This window comes from Lissotriton helveticus, chromosome 1_2 (genome assembly GCF_964261635.1).
Source record: "Lissotriton helveticus chromosome 1_2, aLisHel1.1, whole genome shotgun sequence".
Taxonomy (NCBI): domain Eukaryota; kingdom Metazoa; phylum Chordata; class Amphibia; order Caudata; family Salamandridae; genus Lissotriton; species Lissotriton helveticus.
In genome coordinates, this window is record NC_136058.1 from 157,830,029 (window position 1) to 157,847,935 (window position 17,907).

General features: G+C 45.4%; 1 protein-coding gene across 2 annotated transcripts in view; it reads left to right on the plus strand.

Annotated features, from left to right (window-relative positions):
• DMRTB1 (DMRT like family B with proline rich C-terminal 1) overlaps positions 1 to 17,907 on the plus strand; it is a 575,348-nt gene that overhangs the window by 459,865 nt on the left and 97,576 nt on the right. The window contains exon 4 of one of the 2 annotated variants that reach the window (XM_078670475.1): positions 3,763 to 4,567. The exons of the other annotated variant lie outside the window; for it this stretch is intronic. Within the exon in view, the coding sequence (XP_078526601.1) occupies positions 3,763 to 4,457 (695 nt within the window). The 3' untranslated portion in view covers positions 4,458 to 4,567. Of the gene's footprint in view, positions 1 to 3,762; positions 4,568 to 17,907 lie in introns of those variants that run through there. 2 annotated transcript variants of the gene reach the window in all.

Below are 17,907 nucleotides of genomic sequence, written 5' to 3' on the forward strand. Positions count from 1 at the left end.
AGCTGGGGTTGCACATCAACATTACCAAGTCTGTCCCAACTCCGGTCCAGTGCATACAGTACTTGGGAGCCTCCATCAATACGCTGTCAGCAAGCGTGTCTCCTTCGGAGGAGAGACGATTATCACTCCTTCGGAAGGCTCAGGCTCTTATGACGGCTCCATCTACAACAGTGAGGACGGTGTCTTCTCTACTGGGGTAGATGGCCTCTTGTATCTTCCTCACGCCACACGCACAGCTGCACATGAGACAATTGCAGGAGTGCTTGGAGGATCAGTGGGATCAGAGGAAGGGGTCTTGGGACGACAAGATACGACTGTCTCTGCATGCTCTTCAGTCTCTGAAGTGGTGGTGTTCAGCGAAGAATCTCCTCAGAGGGGTTCCCTTCCACAAGGACATTCCCACACAGACTATCGTGACGGATGCGTCTCTCCACGGTTGGGGGGCGCACTCCGGAGACTTACAGATACAAGGAACGTGGTCCCCGACGGAGTCCACGTATCACATCAATTTCCTGGAACTCAGAGCTGTTCACTTGGCACTGAAGGCCTTTCATCCGTCCTTCCAGACCAACTCTCTGCTTGTTCAGACGGACAATAGGACCACGATGTATTATCTCAACAAGCAGGGGGGCTCGAGGTCACGCACTCTGTCACAGGAGGCGCAGGCGATCTGACACTGGCTCCTAGCCAGAGGACTGACGCTACCCATCTGCTAGGTGTGCAGAATGTTCAGGCGGACGCACTGAGCAGACTGATTCAGGAAAACCACGAATGGGTCATAAACGACGACGTACTAGGACAAGTCTTCGTAAGGTGGGGGACTCCAGACGTAGATCTGTTCGCCACCGCCGAAAACAGCAAATGCCGAGACTTCGCCTCCAGGTACTACCAGCAGGGGACGCTGGGGAATGCGTTATGGATCAACTGGTCAAATAGATTTCTGTATGCTTTTCCACCCATTCCCCTGATTCCGGCGGTGCTCATCAAGCTGTCCCAGTCCAGGGCGCGGATGATCCTGAATGCCCCAGACAGTGGTGGTTCACGGACCTGCTTCACCGGTCTCTCCTTCCTCACATACGGTTGCCGTGCCGGCCGGACCTACTCACGAAGTTCGGGGGTCAGATGGTGCACCCCAACCTCTCCTCTTTGAGTTTGGCGGCATGGCTCCTGAGATAGTGCAATATGGCCATTTGAATCTACCAGAAGATTGTATGGACATACTGAAGGAGGCTAAACGACCTTCCACTCGGACTTCCTATGCTTACAAGTGGAAGTGATTTTGCATCTGGTGCAAGTCCAAGAACTATGACCCGACGACATGTAAGGAAGATGTCATCCTTCCGTATCTTCTACATTTGGCGCAGTCTGGCCTAATGTCCATTCCATTAAGGTTCATCTCGCTGCGCTGACTGCCTACAGGAAGTGCCCTTCACAATCTTCTTTCTTCCAGATCCCTGTGATCAAGGATTTTTTGTAAGGCTTGAAGAAAGTGTTCCCTCCTGTCCGGCTTCCTTCGCCTTCATGGGAATTAAACGTGATGCTGTCCAGATTGATGAAGGAGCCTTTTGAACCTATCCATAAGGCTTCGTTGCAGCACCTGTCCTGGAAGGCGGCGTTCCTCGCAGGGTGAGTGAAATTCAGGCGTTGTGTTGCCAAGAACCTTATACTGTATTTCATGCTGCTAAGGTTGTTATGCGTACTCACCCTAAATTTCTTCCTAAGGTTATATCTGATTTCCATGTTAACCAGACCATAACTTTACCTACGTTTTTTTCAGAATCCTTCATCTCCAGCGGAAAGATCTCTGCATTCCCTGGATGTTAGGAGGGTGTTGAAATTTTAACTGGATAAAACCAAAGATATTCGGAGGTCAGACCAATTGTTTATCAATTATGGTTCAGTCAGGACCGTTCTTGCTACCTCAAAACAGTCCATCTCCAGGTGGATTGTGTCCTGTATACAATTGTGTTACCAGAAGGCTAATAAGACCTTAGGGGGTAAACCTAAGACTCATTCCACCAGGGGCAAAGCTGCCACGACTGCTTTGCTCCGTAATGTTCCAATTGCAGAAATCTGCAAAGCGGCCACTTGGAATTCGGTCCATACCTTTGCTAAGCATTACTGTCTGGACACTGATGCCAGGACAGAGGCTCAGGTTGGGCAGGCTTTGCTGCGAAATCTGTTCGCACAGTAGTAGTGTTATTTCTCTTTTCTCCACCGCCGCTTTGGTGTGGGGATGGGCTTGCCATTCTATTCACTAGATTATGACTATACACAGAGATCCCCTACTCCAGAAGGAGTAGTTTCTGTCCTGTAACTCCAGTTCTGTAGTAGGGGTATCTCTGTTATAGTCATAAGCGCCCGCCCTCCTCCCCGGTGGAGAGAGATATTCATGTAAGGAATGCTACAGGTCTGGCGTGTTACGCCTTCAAAAGGAACTGAAAGTAAAAGGGACCTGCTGTGCATTCTGGGATACTGAGAGAGTTCTGGAAGGTTCTCTTAAAGGCAGAGTATCCTGTTCTGAGCCACATAATGGCAGCCTATGAGGCTTGTCTGTCCACTCCTTTCTCTCTATCATTCTTGAGGGGTTTGCTGGTAAAAGCAAGTTTTTCTATGTTGAGAAATCTGGACAGGCTGTGCTGTTTGTGGATTTTTGGTGGAATTTCTAGTTGAAGTACTGGACAGTGTAGCCTGTGGATATAGGCTGCATTATCTGTCTTTAAATTCTCTCTTAAGTGTCTGTGCAGTTCTGCATTTTTTGACAATTTAAGAGATTATTTTTGATTGTTCCGGGGTCGACACAACTGGAGTTACAGGACAGAAACTGGTCCTTACCTGCTTTTTGGGGTGAATTGATCACATGAGCTAGACATATTAATGCGAGAAACGGAAAACATTCATCATTTTTTTCTCTAAGATTTCTTAAGTAACCACAGCTCATTATGTGAGCCCATGTGGAGAAACCTTTGGGAGTTCTCCACTGTCAAAAGTATCTATGATCTATGGTCTGAGTGGTACCCTCATGTTACAATGTATTGATGATTCCAACCTCTCATGCCCTAAACTCAATCACTGGCCCATAACAGACCAATTCTTTCCTCTAAATGGTACTGTCCCCTGTTTTCCCATCAGTCTAGAGAGAATAGGACCTACCAGTATGTATGAGTTATTTATGGTAGCAAAAGTCTTTTAGTGTTAGTCTGTACGCATCCCTTCCTCCAGGTGAACACACCGTCGTCAATTCTCTATCTGTACTACTAAGTGTAGATGGAGCCCAATAGTTCGAGCTTTTGAAAATGGCAGGTGTCAGCACGATGGAGGAGTCTGTATGTAAAAGCAACTGGCCCCAAAACATTTAACCATTTCTGAACACCTTACCTGCGCCTTTGAATGTTGAGGGATTATTGAGAAACCAGAACAGGAATAGTGTTGATGAGTAACCTGCCACTTTGTTTCTGGAACAAGAGCAGTGTATTCCCTGTAGGTACCTGCGTAATTACACGTCTGCTTAGTGGGGATGTCATGCACACATTTATCTAGCAATTCATGTTTTGCTCAACTGTCCCAGAGATTTTCATCCACTAATTGCTTTCTCTCACAGTTAACACGGAAGAGGTGTATGCTGCAATGAAACTATGGTAAATACTGATATGCTCCTGTGCAATGACAACCAACTTCTACAGTGCATGTGATTTCCTGTTATTGTCGTTGACGTACACAAGCGCATTTTTCTTAATCCTGTTCTCCCTCCTATGTTCACAGATGACATAGTTGAACAGGTGGCTACTTCATATGAGCCTGCATATACAGTCACAATGGGTCAAAAGGACATCGATGCAGCAGTCCATTCACCCTGTCCAGTGACACCCCAGACAGCTGTGGAGGAGGAAGAGCCACACACCAGCACCACTGCATCTTGCACCATACGACAAACTGTAGGCACGCAAACACATCCTCCAGCAGAACAGGAAGGCATAGCAACTCTGGACCTGTTAAGGGTGCAGCAGAAACAGTTACGGGTACTCAATGATCTCTGTAGAAGGTTGGGCAGCGTTGGTAGTGATGTTGCTGGTGCATGTACTACCATGCAAATTTCTCTTGATCGCATATGGGAGAGCATTGACACCATAGCTCAAGCAATGGTCAGACTTGCAGACAGGTCTATTATTAACTCAGCTGAGCGATCCCAAGCTCAAGTTGACAGATCCTTGTGCTGCACAGTGAGCCGTTTGGCAAAACAGACCTCAGTTCTCAGTAGGCAAACTGTTACCCTTCATGAAGACATGGTAAAGTGTAATACAGATCTGGCTAGGGGGCTTGCAGAGATCTCATCTACAATAACTACATTTGCAACAGGTAGAGTCCACATGCAACAAACTTCAACATCATTGTCTGACAATGAAGGTTTCATTGTTGACAGTGAAGCTGTTCTCTCCACTACCATTGACATAGAGTAGGGATACTTAGGGACATGCTCACAGTCCAGTGCCTCCAAAGATGAGGATGCATGAGGTTATGTCAGGTAATTATTATAGTACACATATGTTATTCCCAGACATTTAAAAAAGATATTTGCTAGTGCTTGTTAGTTCCTTTATCTAGCACCTAATTTCTGTTTTTGGTGCCCTATTCGCAAAGAAAAAGACTGTGGAGTACTGGGCCAGCTGTATTGTTTTTGTTTTTCTATAGATCTGTTAAGAGACAATAAACATGTACCCACATGTATACAGGAGTCTGCATGTGTCTTTAGTGGAAGAGTGTGTAAAATTGACAAGGATTTTTCTTTTGCAATTCTTTTGAAAATTATATACAGTTTTTTGTTTTTAGGAAACAAGTAGCCAGAGAACACCTCAGCTAAAAGTAGGTCTGTTAGTGAACAAGTCTGCCACTACCCAACATTTAGAAGGTGAATGAATTCTCTAGCAAAAAAAGGGTGGTGGGGAGAAATGTTTGCAAAAACTTTTTTTGTATGTGGTCCCCTTTATGTGAAGATGGGTAAAGTTAGTAAACATGGTAGATTTCATAAGCTGGGTGAAGTTGGCAAATTTTGTCGGGTTTTGAGGGTGAAATATGCGCACCTCTTGTTTTGGAACTCACATGTCTATAAACCTTACAAATGTTTCTGAGACACGTTATACCACCTAGACTACCCCCTGACTTGCTCTGACAGTGTCCCGGCCATATTAGTGTGATAGATTGTCCTTTCTATGTTGGAAATTCAAACTTCTGCATGTAGTCCCTTTCGAACAGTATTGTTGTGCCACTTGTTACCTGCAGCTGTTATTTTGCCGCAGGTTACTCAATCTATCTGCAGGATTCTGCAGGGTGTATGCAAATACTTCATTTCAGTAAGCCGGATGTCCGTGTTACCCCTTTATCGCTTGTTCTCCAATATGAGTACCAATATGAGTACCTCCACTGAGGTGAACAACACTTACAATGCAACTTTTACATCGCAGAGCCTTTACAACGCAACCATTACAACGCAAACTATTACAACGCATTGCTCTGGGGGGCGCTCTAGGATAGGGAATAGGTTAATTTACTATCCAATAACCTTCCCTAGTGTCCACGGGGACTGGAGTTGGAATAGTAAATTAAACTATTCACTATCCAGCACCCCAAAGCACTATGCGTTGTAATGGACTGCGTTGTAATACTTACGTTGTAAAGGCATGCAATGTAAATGCATGCGTTGTAATGTCATACATCCCTCCACTGACTCTGTGCGGCGGGCTTATAAAAGGGGAACAGGATCTACTCATGGGAACCATAAGCACTGAAATATGCAAGGGTTTGAGATGTTTACTCAAGTACGCTCTGTATCTTTGTACAGAATTTCATATGGTCTATGTCCTTTACAGTTACCACAGAGCCAGGCATGACCCATCTTGCTGAAAAAGAGACACATTGGTTCTCTGCATCACTGTGGTCTTCCTTGCTCCTGTGTCTGTCAGACCCTTCAATCATTTACCATTTATGGGCATCTCTACTTGTATTTCACCAGGCTAGAATATAGGTTGGCTGGTTCAGTTACCCCCTCACTCTCTAAATGACATCATTCTGTATCCTGTGGGCCAACTTATATCCCAATCTCTGCAATTCCTACACTTGCAATCTCCTTGGACAGTGCATTGCCAACGGACTTCTTGGAACATAATAGTGTGCTCTCTTTTGTCTGAGTACGAACAGGCAAAGCACAACCTCTCCATGGAAGGATAAAATAGTTCTTACCCAGTATACAGCCTTCTTTTTCTCAACTGTTTTCCCCTGCACCCTCTACAGTTTCTCAGAATGTGTGGGCCTTATAGAGAATCGCTTATTTTTCTTCTCCTGCTGCCTATTCATGTTTAGGGCTTGACAAACTCTTCTTGTGTGTCCCAACACCCTAGTGCTTACCCATATGTGTTAGCTCCTCTTCCTAGTTCCAGGTCCATTCTGCTCTAGCTAGTCTCATGAGCTAGCATGGCTTTTTTCTCCTCCAGTGCAGTTTTTTTCTACTCCAGCCCAAAAACTGAGGAAGTCTTCTTTTCTTCTGTACCAAGAGCTACTGTTGTTTTTTCCCTTCAAGCACCAAAGTGCCAGCTACAATGTCTGTTTTTTGTCAGCCTTTGTGTTCTCATACTCAAACCTGTGTTCTTGCAGCTTAGAAGGGAACAAGTTGACTGGCTACTTCTAGCCCTGCACAGTGTAGCAAAGGAGCCATCCCCTCGTAGGTCTTCTGCCTATGCCACCTCTGGTTGATACTATTCCCTCCTTGGCTCTTTCTATATTTCTTCTTTCTGCAGTGATCTGTACCTAACAGACTTCCTCTAGGCCTCCAGGCCTTTCCTCTGGTAATCCATCTTGGCACAGCTGCTCATCATGATCCTCTTTTCCTAGCACATGAACCTTCATTTCTGTGACTGACAGGTCTGACAAAATGAGCAGATCCATAGACAGATCCATTTTTGCTAACTTGTTTTGAAATGGGCATTAAGATTGATGTCATTTAATGTATGTTATCCCCAAGAAGATGTCTACATTCTCCTAGAACAAGAATGTGGGAAAAAGGTTGTCTTAAGTTACAGTGAATTGCATAGTGGCTGCAAATTATACATTTGAATATCCCTGACCTGCTATTATGAATAAGCAATGAAATGCACGTCTCTGCGACTAGTCACACATTGAATACGTTCAGCATTTGTAGCAGCATTGCAAGCGTCTTTGCATAAAGAGAATGCTTATGGCACAGGCACACACATTCTGCTTCATAAAAAAGATAAAGCATGGCTAGCTGCACTTGTAGATTCCAGTGCACACAATAGGTTCAGGACTGTTGATTGAACTGTATACGTTCCTCACTTACTCGAAACAAAAATGGCACAGGCAGCATCGGTGCATGCTTTCTACACAAGCAAAACAGAAACAACATCGTTGTTTGCAGTGCACATTCCCCTTTGACCACACAAAAAACGAGTACAGTGTAGCTAAAAGTGTGAGCAGTACGTGTACAGCACACACACGCACCCCTTGCTGTATTTTGCCTTGCATGTATTTAAGGGCCCCCAATATTGTGCATACGCTCATTTGTTTAGGACGTATAATTCATGATTCATTTTCAATAGCTGATGCATTTATTTTCAATATTATACAACAATGTGTTTTACAGGCAATACATGTATTTGTGTGTTTGGGTAGCACGCTTCTAATTCATATATTAATTCCTCATCTTACATAACGTTTATTTTTCTCAAAATAAATGGCATACAAAGTATAGTATAACTGATCACAGATCTCTTAGTGAAAGGGATCAGGAATTTCTAACAGCATTCCAGTCAGCAGGACATAGCTTTTATGAGTCAAGCCATCCAATTCCATCTGTGCTGTTTGTCTCATGACGTTTCATCTCGTACAACCGTAACTCAGACTTTGTCTTGCAGACAGGAATCTGAACACAAGACAAACATAAATGAATTATAGGTCTGAATTTGTGTTGATTCTACTGAAATAGTAACCCCCCATTATGACAAAATATGTGATGCCTAGTGTTAGACCTGTCAGCCTTAGGGTGGTCTTCCCCCAAACGTTTTGCCCACCCCCCTCTGATTTTTGCTGAATTCGTTTTTGTTGCACTTTACCACTGCTAACCAGTCCTAAAGTGCTTGTACTCACACCCTAAAACATGGTAACTTTGGCTTACAACTAATTGCCCTACTTAATTTACTGCAACCTGAAGGCCCATTTGACTTGGCAAAATCAACTTTTTGCCATGCCTAAAACCTCCTTTTTAATACATGTAAGTCAACATTAGGGTAGGCCATAAAACATCTCATAGAGCATGGTGCTTTGTTTTTAAAAAGTGAGACATGCACTTTTAAGTTTTAGATATTCTTGTTGTGAAAACCACCCAAATTAGTTTTTTAACCACTGTGAGGCCTCTTTCTCCCATAGGATAACATGGGGTTACCTTATTACATTTAGTAAGTGATAACCTTTGTTTGGGAGCAGGGGGAAATGTCATGTTTGGTATCTAGGAAATTTTAAATCCTCTTTAATGGTAAATTCACATTTTAAATCACAATTCAGAAAATGCCACTTTTAGCATGTTGGCATTTCCTTGTCCTAGCCATTTGGTGCCTGCAGTTGTTTCCTGAGTCACATGATTAGGTATATTTGGCATGTGGCCTTTGTGTATTCCCCACAGACAGCCACACAATAGAGGGACTGGATGTTGACAGGATGGGCCATCCAAGGCAGGATGGGGGGACAGAACTGTTCACAGCCCTACTTGCACTTTATTGACACTGCCTCAGTTCACACACAAAGAACTTCACTCTACTGTATTGTGCCTGCAGACAGACTGGGACCAAGACAGGGAGGCAGGAAATTCCAGACACTTCTGTAGAGGGAAAACTCCATAAGTTCTTCCACCTCAAAGTGGGCACCGGGTATACAAATTGGGCTTTCCGACCCACTCTTCAGTTCACTTTGGTAGGATTTCCATAGGACTGCCCTGTGGCCTGCTGAGGACTTCGCAGTAGGGGTATGTGGCCCCGTAAAGCTCTTGTCGGCTACAGCCTGCAGCTTTGTATTGCTGGATATTTTCAAATTCCATAAACGAGATGATGTACACACATAAAAATCTTCGTCCAGTGGCTCCCCAATGTCAACTCCTCATCATACACCGCCTGCTGGTTTGCCGTACTGAACTTTACCTATTCAGACATTTTTTTGTAACAATTCTTGAAGTCCAAAGGTAAGCAGAGACTGGGCCCAATTAACTTCTTATATTCGACCCATGACCCATCGCTGTCGGCCACAAAGTTCGCAACTAGATGTCCGCGGTTGGTGCGCTGGTCTGTTAGACATTATTTTACACCATAATCTTTAAAAATTCAACATTCTGGTTCTACCGTTCGGATTTTTTTCATTTTAATGTCAAAGATTTGTTAAAATGTATTTTATTTTTCTAAAATGGTGTGGCATTTTTCTTGTATTGTGTTTTTACTTCATTACTGTTTAATAGTACATAAACACTTTAGACATTGCCTCTAAGTTAAACCTAAGTGCTCTTGTGCCAAGATGCCAGAGGGTTACGCACCGGTTAATTTAGTGACTTTTTGCAGTTCACCCTAACAAGGATTGTGGCTGTTGCTTAACTAGGGTTTCATCCCCAAACCCCATAATGAACAACCTAATTTCTCACACTTAGAGATTAGGCATGTAGTGATTCTTTAAATGCACTATATATAACATGCTGTCAATTTTCATACTATTTAAATGTTTTGCTTATGCGATTGCTGTCATTATTTTGTTAAATGTATTGGGCTTAAAAATTAACTTAAACCGTGCATGGCTTGGCACCAGGCAAGAGGACCGCACACTAAGCGAGCTCCGTGTCACCCGCTAAATGAATTCCTAATATCTGTTCTAATCTTCGCTCCTATCTGCTGGGGAGTGACCATCGCAGTGAGCCGCAGCAATCAGTAGCCCGGAGGAGTGTGTGTGTGGCCTACCTAGAGCGGAAACATCACAGTACAGTCGGTTGAAGAAAGCCCGGGGATCGCCTCGTGTCAGTAGCTGCGACCCATGGGGCCTGCACTAACGGAAGGAAGGCTGCCGCTCCTTCAGGGACACAAGAATGGCAGAGGTGAGGATGAGTCCGGGAGACCCGCCTCTTATCTTTATTTACCACCTCCCAGTTGGAGTCTGACCTCACCGCTGTCACAGTAGACTAAGAGAGCTTCAGGGGCCTGCTGGTGAGAAGCAGGTCGGCCGGGAGCTATCAGCGCGGCCTGAGGCAGAGAGCAGGTGAGTAGGAGCGCATCCTGAATTGTTGTAACCAGCCACTAGGCCCCGGTTGCTCTGGTGGGGGGAGGGGGCGTGTAAACCTTAGTGGAGTTGTGCTGGCTTGGTTGGATACACTGCGGGCGGGCCTGGAAGAGAGGGCCAGCTTGACACCATCGAACTCCTTTGTGGAGGTACAGCGGAGAAGTGTGACGGCTGATTGGGATGAAAGTGCCTGCGACCCATCTGGCAGGCTGTTCTTCGTCCTCCTTTGCCCCCTCTCACTTCCCCCTCATTACCACAAGAAGAAAGATGGACTTGGGGGCTTATGAGCCTGGGAAGATCAAGGGCCCTACGAGATTTGCTAACTGTTGTGGTACAAGTGAGGGGCCCCCCTCCCCTTCTGTGATTCAGCCCAGTTCTGCTGAGAATGTGGGCCTTGCACAGTGCGCAGCTGGCAGAGTGAGACCACGAGGTGGCAGGTGAATGCCCAATGGAGTAGAGCCTGGCAGCACGGTTGAGAGTTGTGGACAGGTACTGAGTAGCTCCTGGCTTAACGGGAGGAGACACAACCTCCTCTATCTACAAAGAACTACGCATCAGCTTTTATTACCTTAAGGAGTCAGTCAAATTTACTTTATTCGGTTTATGTGCAAACCATAAAAGCATGAGTCACACTGGGGACAGCCAAAAGACCGATACCGGGGAAACCATATGAACATTAACACTTGGTGCGACACCTTTGGGGGTCTATGGACAGTATTGAGCTGCCGGCTCTGCAGGTGCTCCACAGGTGATTAATTGGTGAAGGTGTGGCGGTCCTGGACAGGGCAGCACTCCTGAACTATGAGGGCAGATGCTCCAGGGCCTGGTATAGTGTCATGTGACGAGTGGTGCTCCCCAGGTGCTGAGGATGCAGTTGACTATGGGGATTGGCAGGTACCTTACAGAATACTCCGTGTCTACACTCCCCTGAGGCTATATTTAGAACCAAAGGGACAACACTCACCCAAATCATCAAAATGGATAAATATGCAGTACCCTGGCCACCCCCTACTACGACTGGCCCTGAAGCGTGCACCCATTGACACAGATCCCTCCCTCAGTGCCATAATGGTTGCAATATGTGACCATAAGAATTCTATTGAATTGAAGTTAGACGCAGTGGCAGCGGATGTCACTCTTTTCCAGTCACACAGTAAAAAGATTTCCAAAAAAGTCACAGCAGCAGAATCACACATCAACCTGTTACTATCCACGTCCGATAAACTGGAAGAACAAGTCCAGTATCTCAGGAAGTAGCCCAGTGGCATGGTGGTCAAACAAGAAGACCCAGAAGGTAGAGCACACAGAAGTATTATCAGGGTGGAAGGGGTCCCTGAGGGGGCAGAGGGACTCAGCTTGACCTGTTCCTCAAGGACCTAACTGTCAATACCCTCGCCCTAAGCACTTATTTTCAATCAAACGTGCCACAGTGTTCCGGTGCCACCACCAAAACCGGATGCCCCTCTGTAGATAATCATCACCAAGGTGTTCAGTTACTGCGACAGGGATGCAATGTTGCAAGCAGCTCGCTCCCATGGTAACCTGACTTACGAGAACACCACAATATGCTTCTTTCTGGACATCACACTGCAGTTGCAGCACCAACGCTGCAGTATTGATGAAGTCTGAAAGGCACTATGAGCTAAAGAGCTCAAATTCATGATGCTATATCCAGCGAAGCTGCTGATGGTGGCAGTTGGCAAATCCTGGCACTTCACTCCGGATGAGGCCTGGGATTAGCTGGAAGGTTGGCGCACTCTTGGTCGCTGGACCCACCAGGAGGCAAGGAGGGGTACCCTGCTGGACAATTGGGGGACAAACGGCCTGAACACGGTGAGGGGCAGACTGCAGATGGGCTCCCGAAAAACAATTGAGTGATTGACCTACAACCCGGGTCTACTACCCACTTTGAGCAGTGGCAAAATGAAGACGAGAAACTATGTTGAAACATGGTAGTGACACATAAGACTCAGGTATATCAGATCTGTGTCTCCCCAACAGAGAACTGTAAAAGAAAATGATGGGGTAGGAGAGGGGTTAGTAATGGTGACCCATATATCACAGATAAGGAAACACTAAGATACGCTAATGGGATGCAGCTACATGTTTGACTTTGCTTGGCGAAACAGTGTCAACCAACCTTAGATAGTTTGGACGATATTACGGCAATAGCCACTCTACAAGTTGGGGAGTTAGGCAGTTTGTGGCTATTGTGCAGGGTAGCAAGGTAAGGGGAGTTTTTTGGAGATGGCAGTTTTACTATTTCAGTTGTATTGCATATTGCAACTTGTTTTAGCTCAGGGGAACCAGGATACTAAGGGCAGGGACAAGGGACGTAGGGGGTTGGGGGACATGGTCAGTCCCTCAGCACACACAGGGATGGTCCTACATGCACATTGACACACAATGGGGACCCGCTTGCAACTAGCCAGACTAGGCAGCAAAATAAAGCTTACCATAGTGCTACAATATCTCTGTAGACATGTTACGGATCTAGCCCACCTACAGGAGACCCACCTGAAGGGTAACTACTACAAGGCACTGGACCGTTTTGGTACACCCTACTGGTGCATGCAGGCTTTACCTCCAGCTCAAGGGGGACAGGCATTCCTATTAAAACCTCACAGTTCTACATTCCATGCGGTACATGGCATTTCCCACTTGGCAGATTTGTGGCGCAAACAGGCACCTGGGAGGGCCACACACTTAACATTTGCTCAGTATATGTGCCACTGTGGCTCCATGAGGAGACCATCCTGGCACTCAGTTCCCTGCTGCTGGAAGTGTCTTAATTTTGGAAGGAGACATGAACACGATAATGGACCCGGAGGTGGACAGGCAATCCAAATTCCCAGTGGTAGCAAACTCAGTCTGTTAAGGGCCTTCGTAGATGCCATGTGGTTGGTAGACCTAGGGCACGAACACAGCCCCAACGCACAAATGTATACCTACCTCTCTGCTTTACACAATAGTCACTCCCGATTACATCACATATGCACTCATCATGTGTATGCTGTTCAGTTTGGTAATGCTCCCATTAAGCGTGCGTCATCTCTGACAACTCTCCGGTGGAGGTGATCCTGAGCTACCCTGCTAGTGACACAGCACTGCCACCGAGGATAGACCCTTGCCATTTAATGGATGGAGCCCTTAAGGACAAGATACAGGAACGGACAGATCAACACTTTCAATACAATAGGGGGACATTGGACTCCGCCTGTGTCCTGAGGGAAGCTTTAAAGGTGGTCATTGGCAGCCATGCGCAAGGATTGATTTTGGGGGGGGGGGGGGGGAGAGGAGGAGAAGACACTGGAATAAGAGATTACTATGCTAGAAACTTGGGGCCTGGAAGGAGGGATGACCAGCCCTCAGCTCCACCACCAGCTCCGACTTAAGCACCATGAGCTGAGAGAACTAGCGGAGAATAAGGCTCGTGCTAATGTGCTGGCTATACAGTGCAGACTACATGACATTGATGATAAACCCAACAAATAGAGAGCGTGGTTAGACAAGAGAGGTAGGGAAAAGAACTGAGTTTTAGAAATCCAAGATTTGGAAGGGGAACTACATACAACTGGAGCAGCCATAGCAGAGGTGTTTGCTGGCTGCTATGAAGAGATATGCATCCACAACTACGAGATGAGGGAAGACTGTACTGATCTTCTGAAAGATCTTTTCCTTCCTGCCCTCTCGAACAATGACCCTGACGCACCAGAACAAGGCTTAATGGTTCAGGAGCTAGGGCAATTGGAGTCCTGCAGTCAGAGAAGGCGGCAGGGCCTAAGGGCCTGCCAGTCGAATTCTGCAAATGCATAGCAGACAATGTAGCGGAGCACATTCTGGACATGTTCTGGGCATCAAGAGAGGAGGGCTGCTTGTGGGGGTAAACAACCATTACTTAGCAACTTTTACTTTGCTATTCTTTTACTTGACAACTTTTACTTCGCATAGTCCATTACTACGCATGCTTCTACTTAGCATGCCTTTACTTTGCATATGCCGTTACTTTGCATATGCCGTTACTTCGCAGGAGAAGAGTGGATCCATGGTTGAAGCTGAAGAGAGGGACCACGAGGAGAGAGAGGTAAGTGGGGCAGTGTAGTTAGGGTAGTGTTGTAGTGTATGTGTAGTGTAGGGTGTAGTGTTTTAGGGTTTAGGGTTTAGGGTAGTGTTGTAGTGTATGTGTAGTATAGGGGATAGTGTTTTAGAGTTTAGGGTAGTGTTGTAGTGTATGTGTAGTGTAGGGGTAGTGTTTTAGGGTAGTGGTGTAGTGTATGTGTTGTGTAGGGGGTAGTGTTTTAGGGTTTAGGGTAGTGTTGTAGTGTACGTGTAGTGTAGGGGTAGTGTTTTAGGGTTTAGGGTAGTGTAGTGTATGTGTAGTGTAGGGGTTGTGTATTAGGGTTTAGGGTAGTGTTGTAGTGTACGTGTAGTGTAGGGGGTAGTGTTTTTTGGGTTTAGGGTAGTGTTGCAGTGTATGTGTAGTGTAGGGTGAAGTGTTTTAGGGTTTAGGGCAGTGTTGTAGTGTAAGTGTAGTGTAGGGTAGTGTTTTAGGGTTTAGGGTGGTGTTGTAATGTATGTGTAGTGTAGGGGATAGTGTTTTAGGGTTTAGGGTAGTGTTGTAGTGTACGTGTAGTGTAGGGTAGTGTTTTAGGGTTTAGGGTAGTGTTGTAGTGTATGTGTAGTGTAGGGTAGTGTTTTAGGGTTTAGGGTAGTGTTGTAGTGTATGTGTAGTGCAGGGGGTAGAGGTTTAGGGAGGTGTTGTAGTGCATGTGTAGTGTAGGGGGTAGTGCTTTAGGGTTTAGTGTAGCGCTGTAGTGTAGTGTAGGGTAGTGTTTTAGGGTTTAGGGTAGTGTTGTATATTTGTAGGGTAGGGGGTAGTGTCTTAGGGTTTAGGGTAGTGTTGTAGTGTATGTGTAATGTAGGGTAGTGTTTTAGGGTTAAGGGTAGTTTTGTAGTGTATGTGTAGTGTAGGGGGTAGTGTTTTAGGGTTTAGGGAAGTGTTGTAGTGTATGTGTAGTGTAGGGGGTAGTGTTTTAAGTGTAGTGGGCTTGGAGGGTAGTGTTGGCGTGTAGGGTAAAAAAAGAAGAAAAAATCTGTATGCGTAGTAAAAACCTGCGAAGTAATATACTGCTAAGTAATGCCACTTTAATGGCTTTCTATGATTTTGCGAAGTAATGGCATGCGTTTTAAAATACTGCTAATTAAAGGCATTTGCTAAGTAAAAACTGCGTCGAAAAGGCATGCTAAGTAATGGCATGCTAAGTAACATCATACATTCCTTGTGGGAGGACCAGAGAATATCCACCAACATGGTCATCCCCAAGAAAGGTAAACCGTGAATGGCCTGCAGTGCCTATAGACCAATATCACTGTTAAATGTAAAGGTAGTGGCGAAAGCCCTTGCTACCAAGTTGAGGGCATTGATAACCACTGTGACACCCGGTCCAATCCAGCTTTATGCTGCATAGAGGTACCAGATTAAACCTAATGCATCTCTATGGAGTACTCCTTATGACCGCAACTCCTCATACTGAAAGAGCTGTACTGTTCTCATTGGATGCTTGGATGGAATTCAATAGCATTGAATGGAGCTATATTTTTGCCGCCCTCACAAGGCTGGGATTCGGCGCTTGGTTCTACAACTGGGTCAAACTCCTCTACCAGGACTCGCTGGCAAGAGTGTGAGTCAACAACGCGCTGACCAGACCCTTCACCCCACATAAGAGTATGAGGCAGGGCCCCCAATGATATTTGCACTTCCGCTCAAGCCCTTGGCAACCTGGGTGCACCAGGACCCACTTATAAGGGCTGTAGAGGGCGACTGGGAAAAAGGGCTATTCCTTAATGCGGATGATATATTGCTTTATGCCATACAGCCCTGCCTCACGGTTGAAAGATTACTGCGTATCTTTCCAGCTTTTCAGAGACTATTCCGGCTACCAGGTTGATGCAAGTTGTGACCCGAGTCTTGGGACTCAATGTGCCATTTGAAGTACGCTTGCTCCTCCTGAGTATAACGGGTAAGGAGGTGTGGCCCAGATATCAGAAGATATGGCTAGTGCTGGCCGCCGGGGCTGCTAAGCGGAATATAACGCAAGCCTGGGGAGCAGGTGGACCCCCACGTGTTGCATATTGGGAAAACAATTTGGACTAGTGTCAAAGGATGGAACATGTGCTATACCAGAGTCTGGGCTGCCCAAGGAAATGGGAGAAAGTTTGGGACAATTGGCGGAACTACAGAGCATAACAGATGGTTGCCACACAAATATGAGCAACATTTTGACGGTTAAACTTTGGGCAAGGCTTTGACTGTGCCCTACTGTGATGTTGATATAAATGTATGCTGGGAACTTTTCACTTGATTCTGATGGATATTGTGACTGTACGGTGATGTGTATCTTTGCAATGCCTGTTGCGCAAATGATCAACTAAGTATTTTTGATGTACACTGAGCCACTGTTTAATAAAAAGATTTACAAAAAATGCTTACTTAAAATAATGTCTTGTGTGTGCGCACTTGTGGGGAATGGTTGCCAGAACTCATAATTACAATAAATGAATGTGCTTGACAGTCTCTGGCATGGTAATGTGCTCGGCATGTATTATAACTTGTCTGCCCCTTCAGCCCAGAATTGGGTTAGCTCATATCTGCACTTTGCAAAGAGCCACAATCAGTGTGTGTGTGTGTGTGAGATAATTTCTTAATAAGACGGTGTGGCTACTCCCTCCAAGGCCAATGTTGCCTCCTTTTGTTCCCCACGCTTCATTAAGGGAGCTTAAATGTATTGTTGAAAACCTCAGGATAACAAGTTAGTATCTTGGCATGGTCTTAGTTCCAAATAAAACCTCAGATGCCTCCTCCTGATGGCGTACTCTGTGTCTGTGGTTGTCCGAGCAGAGCTCTCTCACTACCTGCCCTACTTTTAACACCCAAAATTATTTATCTGGAGTCTACTCTTCTCTGCTGTGTGACCTACTCCAGAGTGGGTGCAATTAACTTCAACTGGGACCAGCACTTTAGCGCCACCACCCTTGTTGATAATTTGTTAATCACCAGTGTTATTTTTTTGTATGGTTCAGAAATTAGGAATATGGTGGTATGCTGGATACATAACTCCACCATTACGCCAGTAAAATGCTTTAGTGCTCTTAAAAATGGCAGATCCTTTGGAGGATTGGAGACCCTATTCTAAAACGATAAATAAATTGTCATGTTAATGATTCATTCATGCAGGTAGGTAGCAGGATTCATCTATCAGTTCTCAGGAAACATCTAACTGGTATCCAGAGCTGCAAAGCCCAAGACTAACAATGTAGTAATATTCAGGTACATGGTGAGGAGATAAGGAAAAGTCTTAGAAAACTCCTGTGATACTGAATTCTGTAAAGAAACCGTTTATCAGTGACACCCACGTAATTGCAAGCATAGTGAGTCTGTTTGTTAAGATGGTACCTTGAACTCTGAAAGGAAGACTTACTGGAACCGTGGTCATGCCAACGAAGATGCTAAATGGAGGACAAAATCTGGGGAAATGGTCTTTGTAAATGTATGGTGTTGTCCATGTCCTGCATTATTGTGCTCAAGCAGCATAT